This window comes from Sinohyriopsis cumingii, chromosome 4 (assembly GCF_028554795.1).
Source record: "Sinohyriopsis cumingii isolate HCF-2022 chromosome 4, ASM2855479v2, whole genome shotgun sequence".
NCBI lineage: Eukaryota > Metazoa > Mollusca > Bivalvia > Unionida > Unionidae > Sinohyriopsis > Sinohyriopsis cumingii.
In genome coordinates this window covers 3,417,873-3,440,346 of record NC_142964.1, presented here as the reverse complement: position 1 = coordinate 3,440,346, position 22,474 = coordinate 3,417,873, and the positions used below count along the sequence as shown (strand labels likewise).

General features: G+C 35.4%; 1 protein-coding gene across 5 annotated transcripts in view; it reads left to right on the top strand.

Annotated features, from left to right (window-relative positions):
* The first annotated feature begins 138 nt into the window (after positions 1-138).
* Positions 139-22,474, top strand: part of LOC149800542 (uncharacterized) — an 88,088-nt gene continuing 65,752 nt past the window's right edge. The window contains exons 1-7 of one of the 5 annotated variants that reach the window (XM_089954476.1): positions 139-709; positions 1,520-1,628; positions 4,060-4,499; positions 8,556-8,793; positions 12,120-12,157; positions 12,647-12,784; positions 20,066-20,182. In XM_089954476.1, the coding sequence (XP_089810602.1) occupies positions 4,118-4,499; positions 8,556-8,793; positions 12,120-12,157; positions 12,647-12,784; positions 20,066-20,182 (913 nt within the window). In that variant the 5' untranslated portion in view covers positions 139-709; positions 1,520-1,628; positions 4,060-4,117. Of the gene's footprint in view, positions 810-1,519; positions 1,629-4,059; positions 4,500-8,555; positions 8,794-12,119; positions 12,158-12,646; positions 12,785-20,065; positions 20,183-22,474 lie in introns of all 5 variants that reach the window. The other 4 variants (XM_089954478.1, XM_089954475.1, XM_089954479.1 and 1 more) reach the window with 4 other exon arrangements.

The following is a 22,474-nucleotide window of genomic DNA, read 5'->3' as shown; positions in this document are numbered from 1 at the left end:
TGGAACAATTTCCACCCGCCTAAAATTAGGTATCCCGATGTGACGTCATCGTTGCGACCAATCGCAACGGGCGTTACATGCTGCTTGGGTTGACACCTAGTACAGCCAATAACGACCGAAATCAACTCTGTTAACATGAGCGTGTGTTGGGCCCATTCATACTCATGAAAGCCCTTCATTCAGGTCGTTAGGGACATATAGTCCTACGACCTGACGGCTAAATTAGCAGTGCTCCTTGAGCACATAAACGCCTGGGGATGTGGCACTAATTTCTTCCCCCAGGAACATTTAGCATCCTGCTGTGCGGGAATAAACCCGTCGCACATGCCCTTTTGGACGCATGCGACGTAAATCCAAGTAATCAATCAATCAATCTAACAATCACTGAATAGTGATTGTTTTACGTATATACAATTTTGTGAAAATATATCCAATGGAATTTCAATAAGCAGCGACTCTTCTATATCATGGAAGGCAGAGCACGGAGCATTATTTACTAATTATAAATAATAATTAACCGGAGTCGCCATTGTGTGGTGGAATACGTCACTGTTCTGTGCGTTTCATCCTGAGACCTTTTTTGTACAGTAATATACCTCGGTATGGGAATCCGACTATTATTACTTTCGTTTCGACGAAACTGAAGTTACATTGGCTTAACTTCAAACGAAAATATGAATAGCACTTGATTGGGAGCACAAATGTAAAGGTAAAAATATATAAATTTCGTTTCGACGAAACTGGAGTTACATTGGCTTAACTTCAAACGAAAATATGAATAGCACTTGATTGGGAGCACAAATGTAAAGGTAAAAATATATAAATTTCTCTTGGCAACTAAGTCATATGTGTGTATGACTTAGTTGGTATATAGATAATCATATTGCCTGAAGTAGATTTGGTAAATTGGAGTCATTAAAAAAACTGTTATTATGGACACTTTTTGAGGTTGAATAATCATGAAACATATTTTTAACTGACATTTGGAGAAAAAAACGATGTGTTGATTGCGGTGGGTTTTTACCTTGACTGAGTCAAATTACCAGAGTCAAAAGGTTATTAATATTTGAGGACTTTCCCACGTTTGAATTCATGATGCCTTGCCAATGAAAATTCCTTTTCCAACATCTGGAATCAAAATGCCTTGCTAATGGAAAATCCATGAACCACATACTTTATAAATGTTATCATATGCAGTTTATGTGGATTTCAGTGGGCAATAGTTCATTGAATATTATAATAATTTCTGCCTTCAGCAGTTCAAGACATTAACAACTGTGCTAAAATTACTGGTAGAATTAATACTTCTGTGTAATGCTTCAAAAATTGTTAATTAACTCATTTCAGTGACTTTTATGACAGTTGTGTCATAAGTAGTTAATGATGTACAATGCACTTGATAGGGCACATATCAAGCAATCGTTTTAAAAATAGATGGGTACACTTAAGCATTTTTTGATTTATCTTTTCCTGACAGTTGGCTTAATTTAAGAGATTTGTTGCTTTTCCTGGTATGTAGGTAGCAAAGGATAGAGATCCAGAGTACGTATTGTGAACCAGATGTTAGATACCAGATTGGTTATCATTACCCATCATTTGCCATCCAGCTAGTTCATTTCATGTTACTGGTAAGTGATGTTATGATCATATTTACTTATATACTTAAGGTATTTGTTTGTTTGGAGGTTTTTTTCCTTCAAAAGATAGAAGTAACTGATATTTGTCCGTGTTTATGTTCTTAGTAATACATGTAAAAGGAAAACATAAGTATTATCTTTTTTTCTTGGTACTTCCTTCTGTCATACATGTAAATAACTGATTGCAAATTGTATACTCTACAAGGAATTTATTACAGAGTGCAGGGAATGAGGGTCAAGAGGGGACATTTTAGAAAAAGTTGCAATCGTTATGCAGAAAGTGGAACTTTTTGTAACAAGAACTGTTTTTTTCAATACAAAGACTGAATGTTAATGTTGAAGCTTAGCATTTTAATCTTGTTGGAACTAGAAATCAGAAAAAACACATTCATCAACAGAAAAATTATTGGAATAAACAGAAAACAACTGACTTAAAATGTTTTAGTGGTCTCAGGAGAGAGAATCGGTAGGGAGGGATTTTGGAGGGCAGAGTTGCTGGAGACGGGTCAAGAAGGTGCTGAGGGCAGAGGGTTTGGGAATGCCCCTTTATTTCAATGTAGCTAGATCACCACTCTAGCTACATGTATCAGTAGCGATATAGTAAATCTATTTTGCTTTTTAAATCAACTCACTTTAAATTCAAATTTTTGCAAGAAAAAATATTTCCTAGTATTTAAAATCAGGTGCATGTTTAAGTATCTTTCATGTCTCTCATCTTTTACAGTTTGAGGCAGGGGCTGAAAAGTAGATGATTGGACACTTCAGAAATGATCTTTAAAACTAATAAGAGCTGAACTGTATAAGTAGATGGTAATTTAGTCAGTGGCCAGTTGAGAAGGCCAAACATACAAACATTATGCATGTTTCTGGTTACATTAGAAAAATAAAGGATAGATAGGTTAGTACAAATATTTTTTCATGTTTGGTCCAGATGGATCTAAAGGAAGCATCATTCAGATTTTGAATTAACTTTGATGGCAGTTACATTCCTTTGTTGTTTTTCCTCTACATTTTTTGCCTTTTTTTCCACATTTTGTAAAAATGTTCCCCCCTTCCACTAAATATAAAGTCAGCAAAAATAAATGGGTCAGTTGGGTAAACAGAACCACACAAACCTTTGTTTGGTTCAGTGAGAAGTCTGGTCAAATGTGTTGTCAGGTTTTAAGCCAGTAGTACTGTACTAACATGAAAAAATGCATTAGAAAAGTTTACTTGAATCATTGAAAAAAATTGCCTGTATTTAGCGTTTTGTTTTCTGTTTGGTATAATAATGAATGTTTCTTTCCTGAACCCATGCCTATTAGACAGAGGCATTTTCTCCTCAAAAGATTTCTTATCATCTGATTTCTGTTTCTTTTTCTTCATACTTGTCATTTAGTTTTTTCATCTTTTGGAACATAAAGTTCACTCCATGCTGCCCATTGGGCTCGTAAAGACCTAAGTAAGTGAAGATAAAGGATTGTTGCAGTTTATTTTAAACTGATTAAATTAAGCATGTCCCATGCTTACTGAAAGAGTGTACTCATTTGAAAAATAGCATAAGACAATTAGTTTCATTGGATGATTTGTAATAGCTTGAGCACCAGTTGGTTGATGATCTTTGATAGAAAATGTATGGAAGAGTAGATAAAGTCTTCATCTAAATCACAGCTGTATTTTTTTTCCAAAGTAGCTTATCAGTATGGGAAGCTCTTGACAGGGGTGGGATAATGATCACAGGTGCTTGAGTCATGGATTTATCAATTTTGTCATAAATGTGATAAATATTCACTTTTCCAGCATTATATAATTTGATTTAGTCATTGTTGAGTCAGTCTAAGACTGCACGGTTTGCTACAATTTTCATGTCCAATAAACAACCATTTCCTGTACAGTAAGCACATTTTTTGTAGCAGACAAGGAAATTGTAGAAAACAATGAAGTAGTCTGACTCTACAATGAAGTAGTCTAACTCTACAATGATGTAGTCTGACTCTACAGTGATGTAGTCTGACTCTACAATGAAGTAGTCTAACTCTACAGTGATGTAGTCTGACTCTACAATGAAGTAGTCTGACTCTACATTGAAGTAGTCTGACTCTACAATGATGTAGTCTGACTCTACAATGAAGTAATCTGACTCTACTATGAAGTAATCTGACTCTACAATGAAGTAGTCTGACTCTACATTGATGTAGTCTGATTCTACAATGATGTAGTCAAAGCATATAATGTTGTAAAAGTGAATTTGTGTGGCAGAAATTAATAAATCCACCACATAAGTGCTTGCAATAATAAGATATCTTTGAATTTCTTTAATAAACAAATAACGGTAGGGACCTCTGTTTTGCTGTAAATGATTCCACTGTTGAACCAGGTGTGGGCCGTTGGGCTCTACTTTCCTTATCCTAAAACACAAATCATTGTAAATTCTTTTTTTCAGAACTTGGCCATAATACCTGTGATAGTAGATTATTTCTCACAGTGAAGAGCATCCAAGAATGGCAGATCATTTTCAGATATTAGTGGACTTGATAAAGGGTCTCCAGACCAAAGTTGAAACATTCTGTAAAAAGCAAGAGGACATGGAAAAAAGTCACAAAAAATATATGAATAAAATAGAAAAGCATATTACTGTGTTGAAGGAAGAGATGGTCCAATTGATTTCTGCAGACATTAAAGAAAATATAGAGGATTTGCAACAAACAGTTGACATTGTTTCCTCTAAAGTTATGAATATGTCTAAGACAATTAATAAACTCAAACCTCCTTGTGACTCATTTGCAATGTCAGACAGTGATCACAACAATTTTATGGCAATGCGGAAACGAAATAGAAACTCACGACTAATCAAGTCACCCGGACCAGTTGGACTTAAAAAAGGTCAGTGCATTTTTTAATTAGCCACTGTTTTACTTGTTACCATAGAAACAATATTTGCAAATAGAGGTGTAGCACGATTTGATTTTGAGTAATGTGCAGGGTATGACCATATATATATATATGTAAATGTACATATTTACTGTAAATCTATGTATTGTATTTACCAGAGTAGCTATTTGTATTTAATGTAAATATGTGTATTTACTGTAGCTGAAGATACCATAATGAAATTCTCTTCCTGTTCTTTGATTTGCACAATTTTAGCTCAATCGGACTAAGTGTTATAAAGACGTAAAAACTTAAACAGCTAATCTGAACACTTTTTTAAAGGCGCCATAAACATGTGCATGCTTGTGTTTATGTATGTGTGTATACATGCATGTGTCAGAAGTTCTAGGCTCACTGACTAGCACTTGAAGTATTGAACATGCCAAAAAACATTTAATCTTGAAAGTTAAAGTCTTTCAAATACAAATTCAACTTGTAAATGAAATATCTCTGAATACTGTTCTATTGTTATGATAAAACTTTATGAGTTTTGAGGAGAATAACTGTCTTTGTGAAAACACTTGATGTGCAAATTTTCTTGTTTGGTGATTTTTAATGGATCTTCACCCATGTGGAGAGAGCATTTTCTTAGATTTTCTCATTTGAAATTGCATGCATATGGTAGAATTCTCAAGAAGTATTTGCAGATTCATTGTCTTTGTTCTCTTTTACTCTCACATCAAAAGGGGCTATGAGATTGTAGCACAAGAACGCTGTTTGCAAATAATCGTCTTCTCATTAGGACAAAGGAATACACCAGGATCATAACAAAGTATTTCTTTTTCGGGGAGAGGAGTACACCAAGACTATAACAAAGTTTTTCTTGTTAGGGCAAAGGAATATGTGGTTGACCATAGCATTGGCTTTCTTACAGCTGGAAAGGTAACTTCCTCACTCTGGATAATTCATGATCATTAGTAATTTCCCATACTGGATAATTCATGATCATTAGTAATTTCCCATACTCAGACCATAACTATCTTAAGAGTTCAACTTTTTGGCAATAACACACTGCCTTCATCAGCAACTTATGTTGATCACATGATTTTTAATGGTCGCATGATATGAAGAGACTGGTGTAGATAGGTGGTAAATCAAGCCCATTGTCCAACAAACCTCACCGACCCAAATTGGCCAGCACATTATGTGACAGCAGATCTGGGTCTATACAGTTTGAAGTTGAACTTGACTTGTAAGTATATCATCACTGGACTTGGTAGATGTTGTTGTTGTTGTAGGGTTTAAAGGCATTTTTCAGCACACAATAGGCTATACATGGCGGCCAGTATTAATGGTGGAGGAAGAACCAGGGAATACCCAGGAAAGAACCATCGATCCATGAGAAGCTACTGGCAAGCTTTCTCACATACCCACAATGGCTGAATCCGAGACTCGAACCCACACAGACAGAGGTGAGATAGCAGTGAACCGTAACGGAGAGCGCTTTAGACCACTCGGCCATTCGGTAAATGTAGAATCATACATTGAGAATAAATCTCTGCCTTTCAAGTAATTAGTAAGTACTGAAGTTCATCATATGCTAACATCAAGCAACTGTCTCTTAATGGTGTCAGTTTTGCATGCTTGCCAATTGAGAACATGACAAGGAAGCTGAATTATGGGTACCTGTTGCAAGTGTTATACTATATTGCAAAGACTTATAAAAATGGTACTAACAGCTGCCTCACTAGGTGCTCAGCATTAACAGGTTAGTGTTAGGACTGGTCGGCCAGGTGTTAGGATAATGTTACTGGGTGGAACATTGTGATACATGTCTGCAGCATGATGCCCCAGTTCTAGACATCACTATAAACTGACACACTGCAGACATCATAGTGGTATGACTGAAAAATTGTTAAAGCTACATTAAAAATCCAGATCACACACACACACACACACACACACACACACTAGATTGCACTAAAAGCAAGGAAATATTATGTTCTGAGTGAATACACTGGGTTTATAACACATCTATACTAACTCAAGAAATTGCAGTTTCACACCTAGCCCTTGTTTTCCCAATGGCATTATATTAATATTGACTTTTTTCAATTATCTCAGCATCATTTGATGCAGATAAATTAACCCTTTAAACAAGTTAGCACTCATTTTTATGAATTAGAACTGTGAGAAGTAAGAGCCAGATAATGTCAGAATATTTTGATATTTCCTCAGGTTGGACAGTGTTTTGCTCGCCCACCGGTCCTCTGTTTTAATTTTCAGAGTTACAGCTTCATCGATGCATCACTAAGCCAGAGCGAAGATGCCAGCAGAAAGAAATATTTTAACTGTCTCAGCCAATGTTCACACAATGCAAATCATTGTTATCTATTCTTTTTGCACGTAATATGGAGTCTACAGCTGATTGGTCAAAATGTAATCATGTTCATGATGTGGAAACCAATCAGCAGTCTTCCCTTTCATCTTTGTACTTCAGTAGCTCTCTTGAAATGGAGAGTTGACTAAACTTGATTACTTAGGAGATCAGTTGGAAAGTAACAGTGGAAATTGCGTAGCTCTACCCCTATCCATCGCAACTATCTCAGTTGACTTCTTACATTCTGGGACTATGTCTGACAAGATGAAAAATTAAAAAAATAACCAGATGAAAAATTAAAAATTTGCAACATTGCCTGTCTCTTACAGGTCTAACTCTTAATATGTGATGGATCATTGAAAAGGAAAATTTCCACATTAAAATGAGTCTTAGATTATTAAATGTTGTCAATATTAATGTGAAGGTCATGAAGAAATCAAAGGCTAAGTTTGCAGGTGCAATTTCTAGACTTAAAAGCACTGTATCTATTTAAGGAAGGGGCAATGTATTGAAAAGGTTTTAAATCTGCTATCTTCATAACAAACATAAATTGTTATTTCCATTATGTTTAGCTATTTTATTATCAAGTTTGCATCATGTACCTGTACCTTTTTTGGTATGAGTGTAAGCATTGTGGTCGAGAAGTTTACTTTGTTGAGGAAAATGAAGACACATACAAGTGTAATGGAGAAGTGTACTGTGTTGAGGAAAATTGCAACAATGATGAGTGAAGTGGAGATTTGTACTGTAATGAAGGCAGGAATGAGTAACTGTTGCATTGTAGTGGAAAAGTGTGCTGTGTTGAGGAAAATCGAGACAGGCATGATTAACTGGTGCAGTGTGGTGGAGAGGTGCACTTTCTTGAGGAAAATAAAGATGGAAAGAGTGAAATGGAGAAGTGTACTGTAATGAAGGCAGGAATGAGTTACTGATGCAGTGTAGTGGAAAAATATACTGTGATAAGGAAAATAAGACAGGGATGAGAATAAATATTGCACCTCACTCAGCCCAGGGACAGTTGGTTATGAAAATATTTTCTGAGCCCTGATAAATTATTAGTAGATATTTTGCATATCACATTGGGGTCATGTATTCAAAGTCAAGTTATCTACTTCAGAGCTATTGGAAATTAAGAGATAACACAGTTGTTAGAGATTAGGAGACAAAAGTTGGTATACTTTTTTGTCTTCTCTAGAAGTTATCCTGAATACTACAGTGGTTGTCAAGGTCACATTTAATAGGTTCTGCTTCCCATCATGCTTTCCCTTCAGATTAAGGAATGCAATTTAAATAACACATTTTGACCATATGTTTTAAGGACTTGACGTGTTACATTTATATTTTATGTTATATACCTTTACATAATGTTCACATTTTTACCTTGTACATTTATCTTGCTGTACATTGCTCTATGTTTACATTTATTTTGGAAGGGTGTTTCTTTCTGAAGTTTTTGTGCAATTCTTAATTCTTTGTTTTTACACAGAAGTTTTTTATTGGCACCATATAACCAACATTGTGCCGAGTTAAATGATAATACGTACATGCATGAGAGGAATGGGGGCTTTTCCTTGCTAATGTTTCTGTTCTATAACAGACCTTGTGGTCTCAGTCACAAGGGTTATGGTAAGATTTCAGCACTGCAAGCCATCTCACCACACCTTTATCCTTTTTCGCTTCTTTTTCAGCAGGTACCTCCCACCAAGATCGATTTCCACTAAATTTCCCTGCTCCAAATAATATTTCTAGCGATGAAAATCCCAGCAGCTCTGATTCAGATCAAGAAAAAGTAGATCTCACCAACGGCATCACAGCAAATAGCAATCTCCCGAGTCTTGCAGACACATTGTTAGTAAAACCAAACAGCCTTACTTTAAATCCTCAGCAAAAACCAGATTCTTCGGTTCAGAATGTGATATCATTCAGGTAATGTATGGAGGCTCATATTTGCATGAATTCATTTTATTTACAAATTAAATTCACAAAATCTTTTCAGTATTGGCAGAGGATTCAGTTGACAGATGGACCTGTTTACATTGGGGACCCATTTTTAGAATGGCTACTTAAGTAGAATAATCCAACTATATCATTGTTTGTATGGTGTATCTTTATTAGAACCATATCATTAATACAAAGGAGGGTCACTGTCACCAGTGTCACATGTTACTGGTTTAGTAAGTTTTATGTTCAGGACTTAACCAAATGGGTGTTTGCACATTGTATAAATACTGTTATACCTAATTGAAATAAACTTGGCGAGGGGATGCATCTCATTAAATACTTTTATACCTAATTGAAATAAACTTGGTGAGGGGATGCATCTGGTATAAATACTGTTAAACCTAATTGAAATAAACTTGGCATGCGGATGCACCTTGTATAAATACTGTTATACCTAATTGAAAAAAACTTGGTGAGCAGATGCATCTTGATGAGTAAGACTCCTACATGAAAAAGGTATAATTACACCCTCATCGTAAAAGCAGGTCACTGTCACCTACATTTCACAGACTTTGGTTCAGTATACTTATTTAACTGGGTGGTTTTATACATCACTCTTAGCACTACACCCATATCAGAAATGGGGAATGTGACCTGTATTTCACATTTTCTGGTTTAGGTTGTTGCATTTGACTCATGACCTCAGGATTTTGGAATGTATTGGTCGTACTGTCTTGTATAGAATCTTGATAATTGGAAATGCATCTTGGTGAGCACTACTCCTTTGTTTCAGAAGTAGGAAATAAACACCATTTATAATCATACAGAAAGGCATTTATTCATTACTCGTTAAAGTAGCAGTTATTCTGTTAATCTACTCTCATTCATCAATCCACCCTTATTTGTTTTCATTATTGGTGAGAAAGTACAATGATTGATGCATAAACTCTCTTATTGTCATTATAGTGCCTGCTGGAGTTTATTAACAACTGTACAAAGCCCTTTACAGAAAATATCCTTATTGTTGTTAATTGGTTCTCTTTATTACATGTCTCATTTTGCTCTTGAATGATGTAAATCTATGGGGTTTGCGTTTGAATGATGTGTGTGTGTGTGTGTGTGTGTACATATATATATATATATATATATATATATGTAATTTGCTATTAAATGACATGTCCCCATATATGGAATTTTCAGTTGAATCTGGATTTTGCTCTTGAATGATGTGTGTATAGGTTTGCTCCAGGATGACTTGTGTCTATGGAATGTGCTCATGAATGACATGTATCAATGGATTTTGCTTTTGAATGACATGTGTCAATGGGTTTTGCTCTTGAATGACATGTATCTATGGATTTTGCACTTAAATGACATGTGTCAATGGGTTTTGCTCTTGAATGACATGTATCTATGGATTTTGAAAGACGTGTCAATGATTTTGCTCTTGATTGACGTGTATCTATGGATTTGGCTCTTAAATGACATGTATCTATAGATTTTGCTCTTGAATGACATGTGTCAATGGGTTTTGCTCTTGAATGACATGTGTCAATGGGTTTTGCTCTTGAATGACATGTATCTATGGATTTTGCTCTTGAATGACATGTATCAATGGATTTTGTTTTTGAATGACATGTATCTATGGATTTTGGTCTTGATTGGTGTGTATCTATGGATTTTGCTCTTGAATGACGTGTATTTATGGGTTTTGCTCTTGAATGACATGTATCTATGGATTTTGCTCTTGAATGACATGTGTCAATGGGTTTTGCTCTTGAATGACATGTATCTATGGATTTTGCTCTTGAATGACATGTGTCAATGGGTTTTGCTCTTGAATGACATGTGTCAATGGGTTTTGCTCTTGAATGACATGTATCTATGGATTTTGCTCTTGAATGACATGTATCAATGGATTTTGTTTTTGAATGACATGTATCTATGGATTTTGGTCTTGATTGGTGTGTATCTATGGATTTTGCTCTTGAATGACGTGTATTTATGGATTTTGCTCTTGAATGACATGTATCTATGGATTTTGCTCTTGAATGACATGTGTCAATGGGTTTTGCTCTTGAATGACATGTATCTATGGATTTTGCTCTTGAATGACACGTATCTATAGATTTTGCTCTTGATTGACGTGTATCTATGGATTTTGCTCTTGAATGACATGTATCTATGGATTTTGCTCTTGAATGACATGTGTCAATGGGTTTTGCTCTTGAATGACATGTATCTATGGATTTTGCTCTTGAATGACATGTATCAATGGATTTTGTTTTTGAATGACATGTATCTATGGATTTTGGTCTTGATTGGTGTGTATCTATGGATTTTGCTCTTGAATGACGTGTATTTATGGATTTTGCTCTTGAATGACATGTATCTATGGATTTTGCTCTTGAATGACATGTGTCAATGGGTTTTGCTCTTGAATGACATGTATCTATGGATTTTGCTCTTGAATGACACGTATCTATAGATTTTGCTCTTGATTGACGTGTATCTATGGATTTTGCTCTTGAATGACATGTATCTATGGATTTTGCTCTTGAATGACATGTGTCAATGGGTTTTGCTCTTGAATGACATGTATCTATGGATTTTGCTCTTGAATGACATGTATCAGTGGATTTTGTTTTTGAATGACATGTATCTATGGATTTTGGTCTTGATTGGTGTGTATCTATGGATTTTGCTCTTGAATGACATGTATCAATGGATTTTGCTCTTGATTGACGTGTATCTATGTATTTTGCTCTTAAATGACATGTATCTATGGATTTTGCTCTTGAATGACATGTATCTATGGATTTTGCTCTTGAATTGCATTGTATCTATGGATTTTGCTCTTGAATGACATGTGTCATTGGGTTTTGCTCTTGAATGACATGTGTCAATGGGTTTTGCTCTTAAATGATGTGTATCTATGGATTTTGCTCTTGAATGACATGTATCTATGGATTTTGCTCTTGAATGACATGTATCTATGGATTTAGCTCTTGAATGACATGTATCTATGGATTTTGCTCTTGAATGACATGTATCTATGGATTTTGCTCTTGATTGACATGTGTCAATGGGTTTTGCTCTTCAGTGACTTGCATCTATGGGTTTTTCACATGAATGACATTTTTCTATGGAATATACTCTTGAATGACATGTATTTATGGAATTTGCTCTTGTGCCATGCCTTTTTTTGAAATTGAAGTTACTGACCCAGTCACAATAGAACAACTAATCTCTATAGAACTGTTAAGATCTGAAATTTTCATTTCATAATTAACATATTTTTTCCCATTTAGACCTCAAAACAGACCATCACCTACTGCCAATATTGTTGGTGAGTTTTCTTTACATACTGAAATATTTGTTGACTCTAGTGCTACTGGTAAACAGTTATATTAGTGCATGATAATTTAACGACAAAATATTCATGTAACTGCTGTGCCTAAAGAACCTTCTAGCATGTAAAATTTGAATGATGCATTCTGAGAATATAAACTGAAATATAAACTTAACTTAATGAAAATGGTATATACAAAAATAAATGATATTTATGTTTGACTTGACTTTTTATTATTTTTACATTGTCACATTAACTGTTATGAGCTATTTTCACTGCAAGCTACAAACATAATGGGGAACTGATGCAAAATTCCTTTCCACATGGTACTTAAAAGAACCTTTTCGACAGAAAACTGGAACAAGTGACCCAATGACTAGTGATCCATTGACCCACTGACTAGAGTACAGATGAAAATTCAACCTATGGAGTTAGCTGCTCACACCTCATTCAAGAAAGGATTTTGATTTTTAATATTCTTTTCAGTGAGAAGTATTCAAGATGAAGGTGGTGCCAAGATTTCAGGCCAACCACAAGAGAAAGATTTTATGCGTATGATGGAGGAGTTGGGTCTTGAGAGAAATCCTCATACAATAGCAGCTGTCTGCAAAGCAGGAGAAGGAGGTACTTATCATTCAGTTTCTTTTTTAAATAAGTTCCTTAATAATAATACCTTAAGATAACTACAGCTATGTCACCAGTCCAGTCCTCCCAGGTTAAAATGTTTTAGCCAAAAGGCTAAAAGTTATCTGCCCTCCTAGGTGGCAGTCTTGCAGAGTGATATCCTGTTAGTACAGGGATTGGGTGTGTGTGCGTGTGTGTGATTTGGAATTTTAACGTAGCTTTAAGAATTTTTCAGGCATATCGCTACGATGTCTGCAGTGTGACAGTTTATAGTGATGTCTAGCACTGGGGCATCATACCACAGACATGTAGCATGATGTCCCACCCAGTCACGTTATCCTGATACCAGGCCGACCAGTCCTAACACTAACCTCTTAATGCTGAACACCAAATGAGGCAGCTGTTAGCACCATTTTTGTAACTCTTTGGTATGACTTGGCCGGGGATCAAACCCATGACCTCCCACATCTGAGGCGGACACTCTAACCACTAGGCCACTGGAGTGGTCTACAGGGATTGGTGCCAAAACCCATGAATATACCAGTTACTACTTCCGCTCGGGACAAGTATCATGCTTTATTTCAAGGAGGACCTCAGAAAAATCCTCTACCATGTTTCTGGTAATCCTACACTCACAAGCTGGATGCCTTCACTTCCATTGGAAGTATAATTATTCTATATTTCCAACTTTTATTTCTTCCTATGATGACAAAGTTCTGCCTTTACATTAAATCACTTTGCCGTAACTGGTATCGTTGTACTTGCACCGGTAGCCTATGCGACTCATAATAGTTCTGACTATAGTTTGTTGTAGTGGGATATAGAAAACTCTAACATGTGTATAATTCTGCTATGACCAAATACACGGGGTAACTTTTCTAGACCAATGCATTTAGCATCTGGATGGTACTTTCATTTTTGCTTCCACAATCTGAATAGTTATTGATATTTTGGGACTGAGTACCTTGTCAATTTTGAGTTCCAAGCATCTACAGATGTAATATATAACAATGCCTCCTGTTGTCCATTTGAATACTGACGAGTTGATTCGCAACATTGGGACCATGGGATCAACTTTGCATCCAATATTTTGATGATTCTCAAAACGTAGACTACAGCTTATAACCTTCCACCATGAATCTCAACAGAATAAATAACATAAGGGTACAACATGCTTTAGCCATAATAGCAACTGTGAACTTATGTCAGGTGCAAGAGATTCAATGCTCCTTAGCCTCATCTTACAGACCTATCTTGGTCCAGCCTCAATGATCTATTCTTTTACCTTAATGATCAGTGATGATTTTACTATAAACCAACAAGGTCACATGCATATCCCTAGAGTGCATGCCACTGGGAAAGTCCTACAACTCCTGAACCAAGTGAAAGAATCAGAGAGAGGTCCATTTTTTCCACCCCCATACAGGTCCCACCTCCTACCCTTATCTCAGATTGTGGTAGGATGAAGACTCCAATCTTCTGTGACTGATTGGAGAAGATTTACCATGATGACCTGGGGATCCAACAGTAGTTCCTGGGGACTTGGTATCATGTTCAGCTCACATTCTAAGCCTTTGAGCACAGCTCTTTCAGTTAAAATGCAGATCTTATCGGTCGATCTTAAAACTAAGTGCATTAAGTCAACTCTGATACACTATTGGGTTCGTGATTGAAGTCTGACAATTATGAAGAATGTACATTTAGTGTGGATTTGTTAGAGAAGTGCTTCCACACTCCCCCCAAACAGCTTTCAGAAGTTTTGTGATTTGCCTACAACAGACTGCAAACACAGTACTTGTTATATTCTGGAGCAAGACATGATTTTACATGTTACTTTCTTTTCATTCTCATCTCTTATTAACAAGAATGTTTTTGGCCTCTACACTTTCAAGATTCTTTCGACTAGGTCTTGTATATTCGTGTAAAAAGAATGTGTTTCCTGAGAAAAGAGATTTGATTTCATACAGTGGTAAGTTTTATGCCACTTTGAAGCAATCCATCTGCTGGTGCATTCATTTTCCAGCTAAGTTTTGCCCATTATGGTAGCAGTCGTCTTAGTCCTTAGCTGCTGCTTTATTGGGCTCTCATAACAATGATTACATTGTCCAAGTGGAGACTAAACCTTGACAACTGGACCAACTCTCTCAATCGGCAACCAATCAAGGGTGCATTATGTAGGCACTTTGGACTCGCATCGACAATACCCCTTTGAACACATTCTCCATCAATCACGATTGCTACGAATCTGAGCACAGAGGGCTGGGGGGAGCAAGTCTCCTATCTTTTTGGACTGACATAGGAGCATGGCCCTCTCAGGATAATTATCTATATGCCCACATCATCAAAATGGATGCTATTTTTTTAAAGCCTGTCATGGGTGGCTGGCAAACTACACAGGAATTGAGTTCTCATTCTGCCCAATAACTTCAGTGTGGTGCAGATCTCAAACAGGAAAGCAGATCAAGTGACTTTTATCAAGTGTTATCCTCAATGACTATTCAGGTTTCAGTTTGACATATCCCAAGGCTGGCTAATGTACTGGCAGACTCTTATTTCTGCAAGCAGGAACTTGTACAAATGGAATGGCCTTTTCATCCTTCAGTTTCATATGATACATGCTTGTTGGGATCAACTTTATGTTGGACATCAATGATAATGTGGAATGCCAATAGTCCCAACCTTTGTCACACCAACAAACTAAAAGTTCAGATTTTGCTGAATAGAGGAAACCCTAAAAATTTGAATTACCATAGGTGTGATAGGGTAGACTAATTACCCAAAAGTATAAAAATGTAATTTAAGTGTGATAAAGTAGATCAGTGGTGCTAATGACAAATTTGAAAATCTGAATTAGATGTGATAGAGTAGACCAATGTTATTAATGACCAATTTAAAAATGGTAATTAGGTGTGATAGAGTAGACCAATGGTGTTAAAGACAAATTTAAAAATGGGAATTAGATGCGATAGAGTAGACCAATGTTATTAATGACAAATTTAAAAATGGGAATCAGGTGTGATAGAGTAGACCAATGGTGTTAAAGACAAATTTAAAAATGGGAATTAGATGTGATAGAGTAGACCAATGGTGCTAAAGACAAATTTAAAAATGGGAATTAGATGTGATAGAGTAGACCAATGGTGTTAAAGACAAATTTAAAAATGGGAATTAGATGTGATAGAGTAGACCAATGGTGCTAAAGACAAATTTTAAAATGGGGAATTAGATGTGATAGAGTAGACCAATGGTGCTAAAGACAAATTTAAAAATGGGAATTAGATGTGATAGAGTAGACCAATGGTGTTAAAGACAAATTTAAAAATGGGAATTAGATGTGATAGAGTAGACCAATGGTGCTAAAGACAAATTTAAAAATGGGAATTAGATGTGATAGAGTAGAAAGACAAATTTAAAAATGGGAATTAGATGTGATAGAGTAGACCAATGGTGCTAAAGACAAATTTAAAAATGGGAATTAGATGTGATAGAGTAGACCAATGGTGTTAAAGACAAATTTAAAAATGGGAATTAGGTGTGATAGAGTAGACCAATGGTGCTAAAGACAAATTTAAAAATGGGAATTAGGTGTGATAGAGTAGACCAATGGTGCTAAAGACAAATTTAAAAATGGAAATTAGGTGTGATAGAGTAGACCAGTGGTGTTAAAGACAAATTTAAAAATGGGAATTAGGTGTGATAGAGTAGACCAATGGTGTTAAAGACAAATTTAAAAATGTGACTTAGGTGTTATAGAGTAGACCAGTTGTGCTAAAGACAAATTAAAAAATGGGAATTAGGTGTGATAGACTAATTGTACTAAAGAAAACCTTAAAAATGTGAATTTGAATGAAATCTTGCTTATTTTGCAGAACTATGTGGTAATATAAATGGAAATATAGAAATGGGAAATGTTTAATGAAATGTTTGCTCTCAATTACTGCCCATTGTAGACTGTATAAACACTACTTGAGACATTAAAGGAGAAAACCTGTTTACATAAAATACATGAGAATGTAGACTGAATGTATAGAGACATGAGATATTAAAGGAGAAACTCCATTACATTACTTCGAAGACATATGAATGTAGACTGAATATACACAGACATGAGAAATTAAAGGAAAAACTCCATTACTTAGAATTCTTAAACTAAGAAATTTTATTTTCATACTTGTGCATGTACAATGGAAGAACATTTTAGAAAAGCTACATTTGAAGGCCACAAACTGTACTTCAGTGCCAGAGAAGACAAACATGAGCAGGGAGTTGGACTCCTTGTACACAAGGAGAGCGTGAGTACTGTCATGGGATGTCAGCCAGTCTCCAGCCGGCTCATCACCATCTGCCTCAGGGTAACTCCATTCAACATCACCATGGTACAGGCATACGCCCAACATCAGACTATGGTGATGTGGATGTGGAAGACTTCTACAACCAGCTACAAGAAGTTGTGCATAAAACTCAGAAGAAAGACATTCTGGTTGTGCAAGGTGCTTGGAATACCAAGACAGACAAAGACTCCTGCATGAACTGGAAAGGAACATGTGGACGCTGCTGCAATGCACAGACAAATGAGAGGACTGAGGTTCTGTGATTCGCTAGTTACAACATTATGCTAGCATACATCTTTGGCCAACACAAAGTATCCACAAGATGGACATGGCACAGTCCAAGTGGAGAGCACCACACTCAGATCAACTACATCATGGTGAAGAGGCACGTAATGTCAAGTGTAAACGTCACCAAAACTAGAAGCTTTCCCAGAGTGGACATAGGAAGTGACCATGATCTGGTGATGATGACCTTCAGGCTACATCTAAAGAAGGTCAATAAAGAGAACCACACAAGAATAAAGATTGATCTCAAGAAACTTAAGGATCCCAAAGTAACAAAAGCCTTCCGGGCAAGGATTGGTGGGAAATTTGCACCGCTCACCATCCTCAATGCTGACAATACCAACATGGACATGTTGATCACCACCTTCAGTACAGCAATGACCGAAACAGCCAGCGAGATCCTTGGTAAACATTGCCCAGTCAAGAAGCCAAGGGTCACAGCTGAGGTCCTAAACCTGTGTGACAAGAGGAGGGAACTGAAGAAGAAAAAGAACAATACAGAAGGGGTGGAACAGTGCAAGGCTATCAAGAAAATCATGAAAAAAGCAGAAAAAAGTTAACTGGACATTAGAACAGTCCAAAGACATTGAAGGAAACTTGAAAAGGAATGACAGCAGGAAAGCATACCATGGTGTATCATGTATTTATTCAATACATGTCCTTTTTATGATTCCCATTGAGATTTAATATGAATTTATTTAATACATGTCCCATTTGTAATTCCTGTTGTGGTCCTATTAAGGTATGATAGAAATACTCAGAAAAGTTTCAGCTCTCCTGCCCATACCTCAAAATCCTCTTTGGGCTAAAGTTTCTAAACTTTATACATTTGAAAATGAAGTAATTGACTCAGATTATATCATTAACATTCCTGGGAGCAGGAAACAGAAACAACTTAGCCATGCAAATATGTTAAAGGAGTATTTTGTTGAGATAGAACAGTTAGTCATTCAGTCATCCACACAGTGAGGATGTAAATGATAGAACAGTTAGTCATTCAGTCATCCACACAGTGAGGATGTAAATGATAGAACAGTTAGTCATTCAGTCATTTAGTCCTTACACAGTGAAGATGTAAATGATGGAATGCAGTATGATAGGAGTGACTTTCGTTCAACCAATCTTTAGAGTTCAGAAATATTAAACAATCTGGATCAGAAACTGTCATATCTACAACTGCAAGAAAAGAGTGTACTAAAACAGTAATTGTGTGAATATGAGCACTTATTTCCTGATGTTCCAACACAAACAAATAAAATCCATCATGATATTGAGATTGTGAATTCTACACCAGACTGAAATAGCATCCTCTCAAGCAGGAACATTTGAAAAAAGAAATTCAGTACTTGATTTAGAATGATTTTATTGAACCAAGTTAAATCAACTGAAGTTCACCATGTATTGTTGTGCTGAAACCAGATAACACATTCTGCATATGTTCTGACTAAAAAAATTAAGCATTGCCACCAAATTTTCAGTGCAAAGTATATGTCTTCATTGACAAAATTGTAAATGCAAAATATGTCACCAATTTTTACCTCTTGAAACGATTCTGATCAATTCCACTCAAAGAAACAGCAAAAGAAATTTTGTATTTTGAACTCCAGATGGAGTTTATCAATATAATATGATGTCTGTATGAAAAAGTTTCCTCAGCATTTCAGGAGTTAATGAACTTGACAACACCTAGGCTACATGAGTGTGATGCATATGACAAGGATATCAGCATTTACAAGAATTCCTGGAAAGATCACTTAGTAACCATTAGGAAATTCTTTGATCAATTCAGTAATGGAAATTTGAAAATTAATTTAGGTAAAAGTGAGTTTTGCCATGCTTATGTTACATTCTTATGACATACTGTTGGACATAGCCATGTTAAACTAGTAGATGTAAAGGTCAATGTTATCTGTGAATTCCCAGTGCCTGGGAGTGAAAAGCAACTGATGTGATTTTGTTGTATGGCTGAATATTGTTTTAAATTTTGCTCAGTTTTTTTTCTATAATTGCTTGTCCCCTGAGCAATTTGTTGTTTGTAAGTTATAAATAAGCTGTTTACTGATATATGGGTTCAAGATCTAACCTTATTTACAAACAATGAACTGGAAGAGAACTTGTGACCAACATACTGGTCACTTTATTGTGAAGTAGGTTTTCATGTAAGGTTGTGGTAAACAAGAGTATTTATTCCTGTTTTAAGTTCAGTCTGTGGAATTATTAACTGTTGTACTCAAGTATATTTTGAGAGGAATCATTTATTTAAATTATTCATTGGAATTACAAAGTGCTTATTTACTTTTTGGACCAAAACATTATTTTGTGATTATTGCGAATTCGTTCACAGAAATTCTGGATTATATCATTGTGATACATCAAGACTGTTGGTACATCGACCAATTCAAGACTATTGATAGATTGCACATTTAATAGTCAAGATCAGTTCATTTGGTATGCTCTATACTTTTGGACATGTGATAGAACAGTTAGGATTATTTACTGTTTCTGTTAAATTTTTACATTGTGACTTAATGAAATAAATTATTTGTTAATTTTACTAAACTTTCTGGTCTTCTGCTTCTTGGTTTAAGACCATAGTCGTAACAATATACATATAATAACAGTGTTCAGTATTGATGCACACCGGTAGTTGTTCATATCATTGCAGCAAGAAGCAACATAAAGATAACTGGTATGAACACAGTTTGCATCTTTGACATATCCAGCAGTATGAGTGGTGAACCAATTACACAGCTTAGGCAGTTCATGGATAATTTCATACAAGGTAAGTAAGCTGGTTAGCATGCCAGAGACACCCTGCTTATAAACTGGCATTATTTCCTTAATATCAAAAGACCTAAGCAAATGAATAGAGTTGAAGGGAAAGTGAGAATGAAAACATAAAATATTAAGGATTTATCTTGACCTGGAAGATAGCACTCTCAGTATGATGTGCTACACACCATCTGGCAATGTTGTGCAAGTATGCCAAGTTTTATTCCATGACTCTAAACAGCTTTAATGTTAAGGAGCACAAAGAAAAGTGTGATGAAAACATAATATTGAGCCCTGGCCAGGACCATAAAGATAAGAAACCCAAGGTGATCCAGGACATATCTTGTAGTAATGTTATGTATATTTAATTGCTTGTTATTTTCATTTTAAGCAAAATAAGTTTTATTTTTTACTTGACCAGGATTGTTGATTTTTTTGTTAACTTGTAAAAAAAACTTGTACATAGCTAAAATATTCTCTATGAGTATGGGTTTATGATCAGGATCATTATTATTAGAATTATGTTTATTTGGGTCTAGGTTATTGGGATCCCATACATTTTACCTAGTGTACCTGACATTATCTAGGTTGTATTTTATAATTTTAGTAACAGACTGTCTAAGAATAACTAACATTTTATTTTGTAAGCATTAAGAACTTAGAAGGAAATTTTCCATTAGGTAATGGTTTTTTTTCTTCTAGAAAATGTTAATTGTGACCCGAGGTCAAGTAGGGGGCTGTATAATCTTGTCATGGGGAAGATTATTTGTTTATGCATAAGATCTGGCAAAATCAGTTTGTATTAATGTTGTGTACAGTGTTCATTTGGGCTGAAATTTATTTTTTAAAATTATTTAATTCAGTGATTTTTTTTCTCTGGAAATTCAGAGTGCTCTTTTAAAAAAAATATTCTTGGACAAAGACATCCACTGGGATTTATAGTGAATTCAAACCTGGAATTATATTACTGTTTTTCAACAAACAACTGTTGGTACATCAACACATTACAGGCTGCCACAGGCACAAATACCTCTTCAGTGTTGAATTTAATTTGGATTTCTACTAAAGTTTATTCAGAACTTTAAACTATTAGAACTTGTACCTGCAATTCAAGGATTATTTTGGGATTTAATTCGTAATACTGTAAGTTCTTTTATTTTCATTTTCACTTTGTATTCTATGGAAATAAATTATTTGTTGAATCTTACAAAGCTTCTTGCTGTTGACTCTTTTCTGTTACTTATTTTAAGAGCATGTACTTGTAACAGTAATAATTTACAAATGTAGCAAGTTTCATTCCTTAATCTGAAGTAGGTTTAAAGTTATAGTGTGTAAAGGAAAAGGTGATGGAAAATATTGAGCTGTGATCTTGACACTGAAGAGAGAACCCCCATTGTGGTATGCACCTTCTAGCGATGGTGTACAAGTAAACCAAGTTTCATCTCTAAATCTGATACAGCTTTAAAGTTATAGAACATATGGGAATGGTGATATGGGAAAAGGTGAATGGAAACATAAAATTTCAAGCTTGACCTTGAAGATATCAACCCTAGTGTTGTGTACAAAGCAGCTCCAAGTGAAAATATACAATGTTTCATCCTTTAATCCCAAAAAACTTTAAAGTTATAGAGTGGAATGAAAACTTAAAATATCTAGTCTAGACCTTAACCTTGTATATAGGACTCCTTAGTGAGGTTCAGTCTAGTCATGACCTTAACCTTAAACATAGGACTCCTTAGTGAGGTTCAGTCTAGTCATGACCTTGACCTTAAACATAGGACTCCTTAGTGAGATTCAGTCTAGTCATGACCTTAACCTTAAATATAGGACTCCTTAGTGAGATTCAGTCTAGTCATGACCTTAACCTTAAACATAGGACTCCTTAGTGAGATTCAGAACACATATTCTGGTTACAGGGGACAAGTTTTTCTTGTGTCAGCCCATAATCTCAAACAACTTTAAAGATAGAGTGTAATGGAAAGGTGATGAAAAGCTGAAAATATTGAGTCATGACCTCGACCTTGAGGATCACACCCTAGATGTCACACACAACACACCTTCTGGACTAAGTTTCATCTCTCAGTAGCAAACAGTTAAAAAGTTGTGAACATTAACATTAAATAATTAAAAAATTACATATTTTAAATACAAAATGTTTCCAAAAGTTGGAATTGTCCACATCATGCCATTGGGCTACAGTGTTGGCATATATGACACATGTCAAACATGTGATGAAAGGATCATAAATATAATTAAATTTGTAATATTCAACATTAATTTGTGACAATTGTTTTGCAAAATA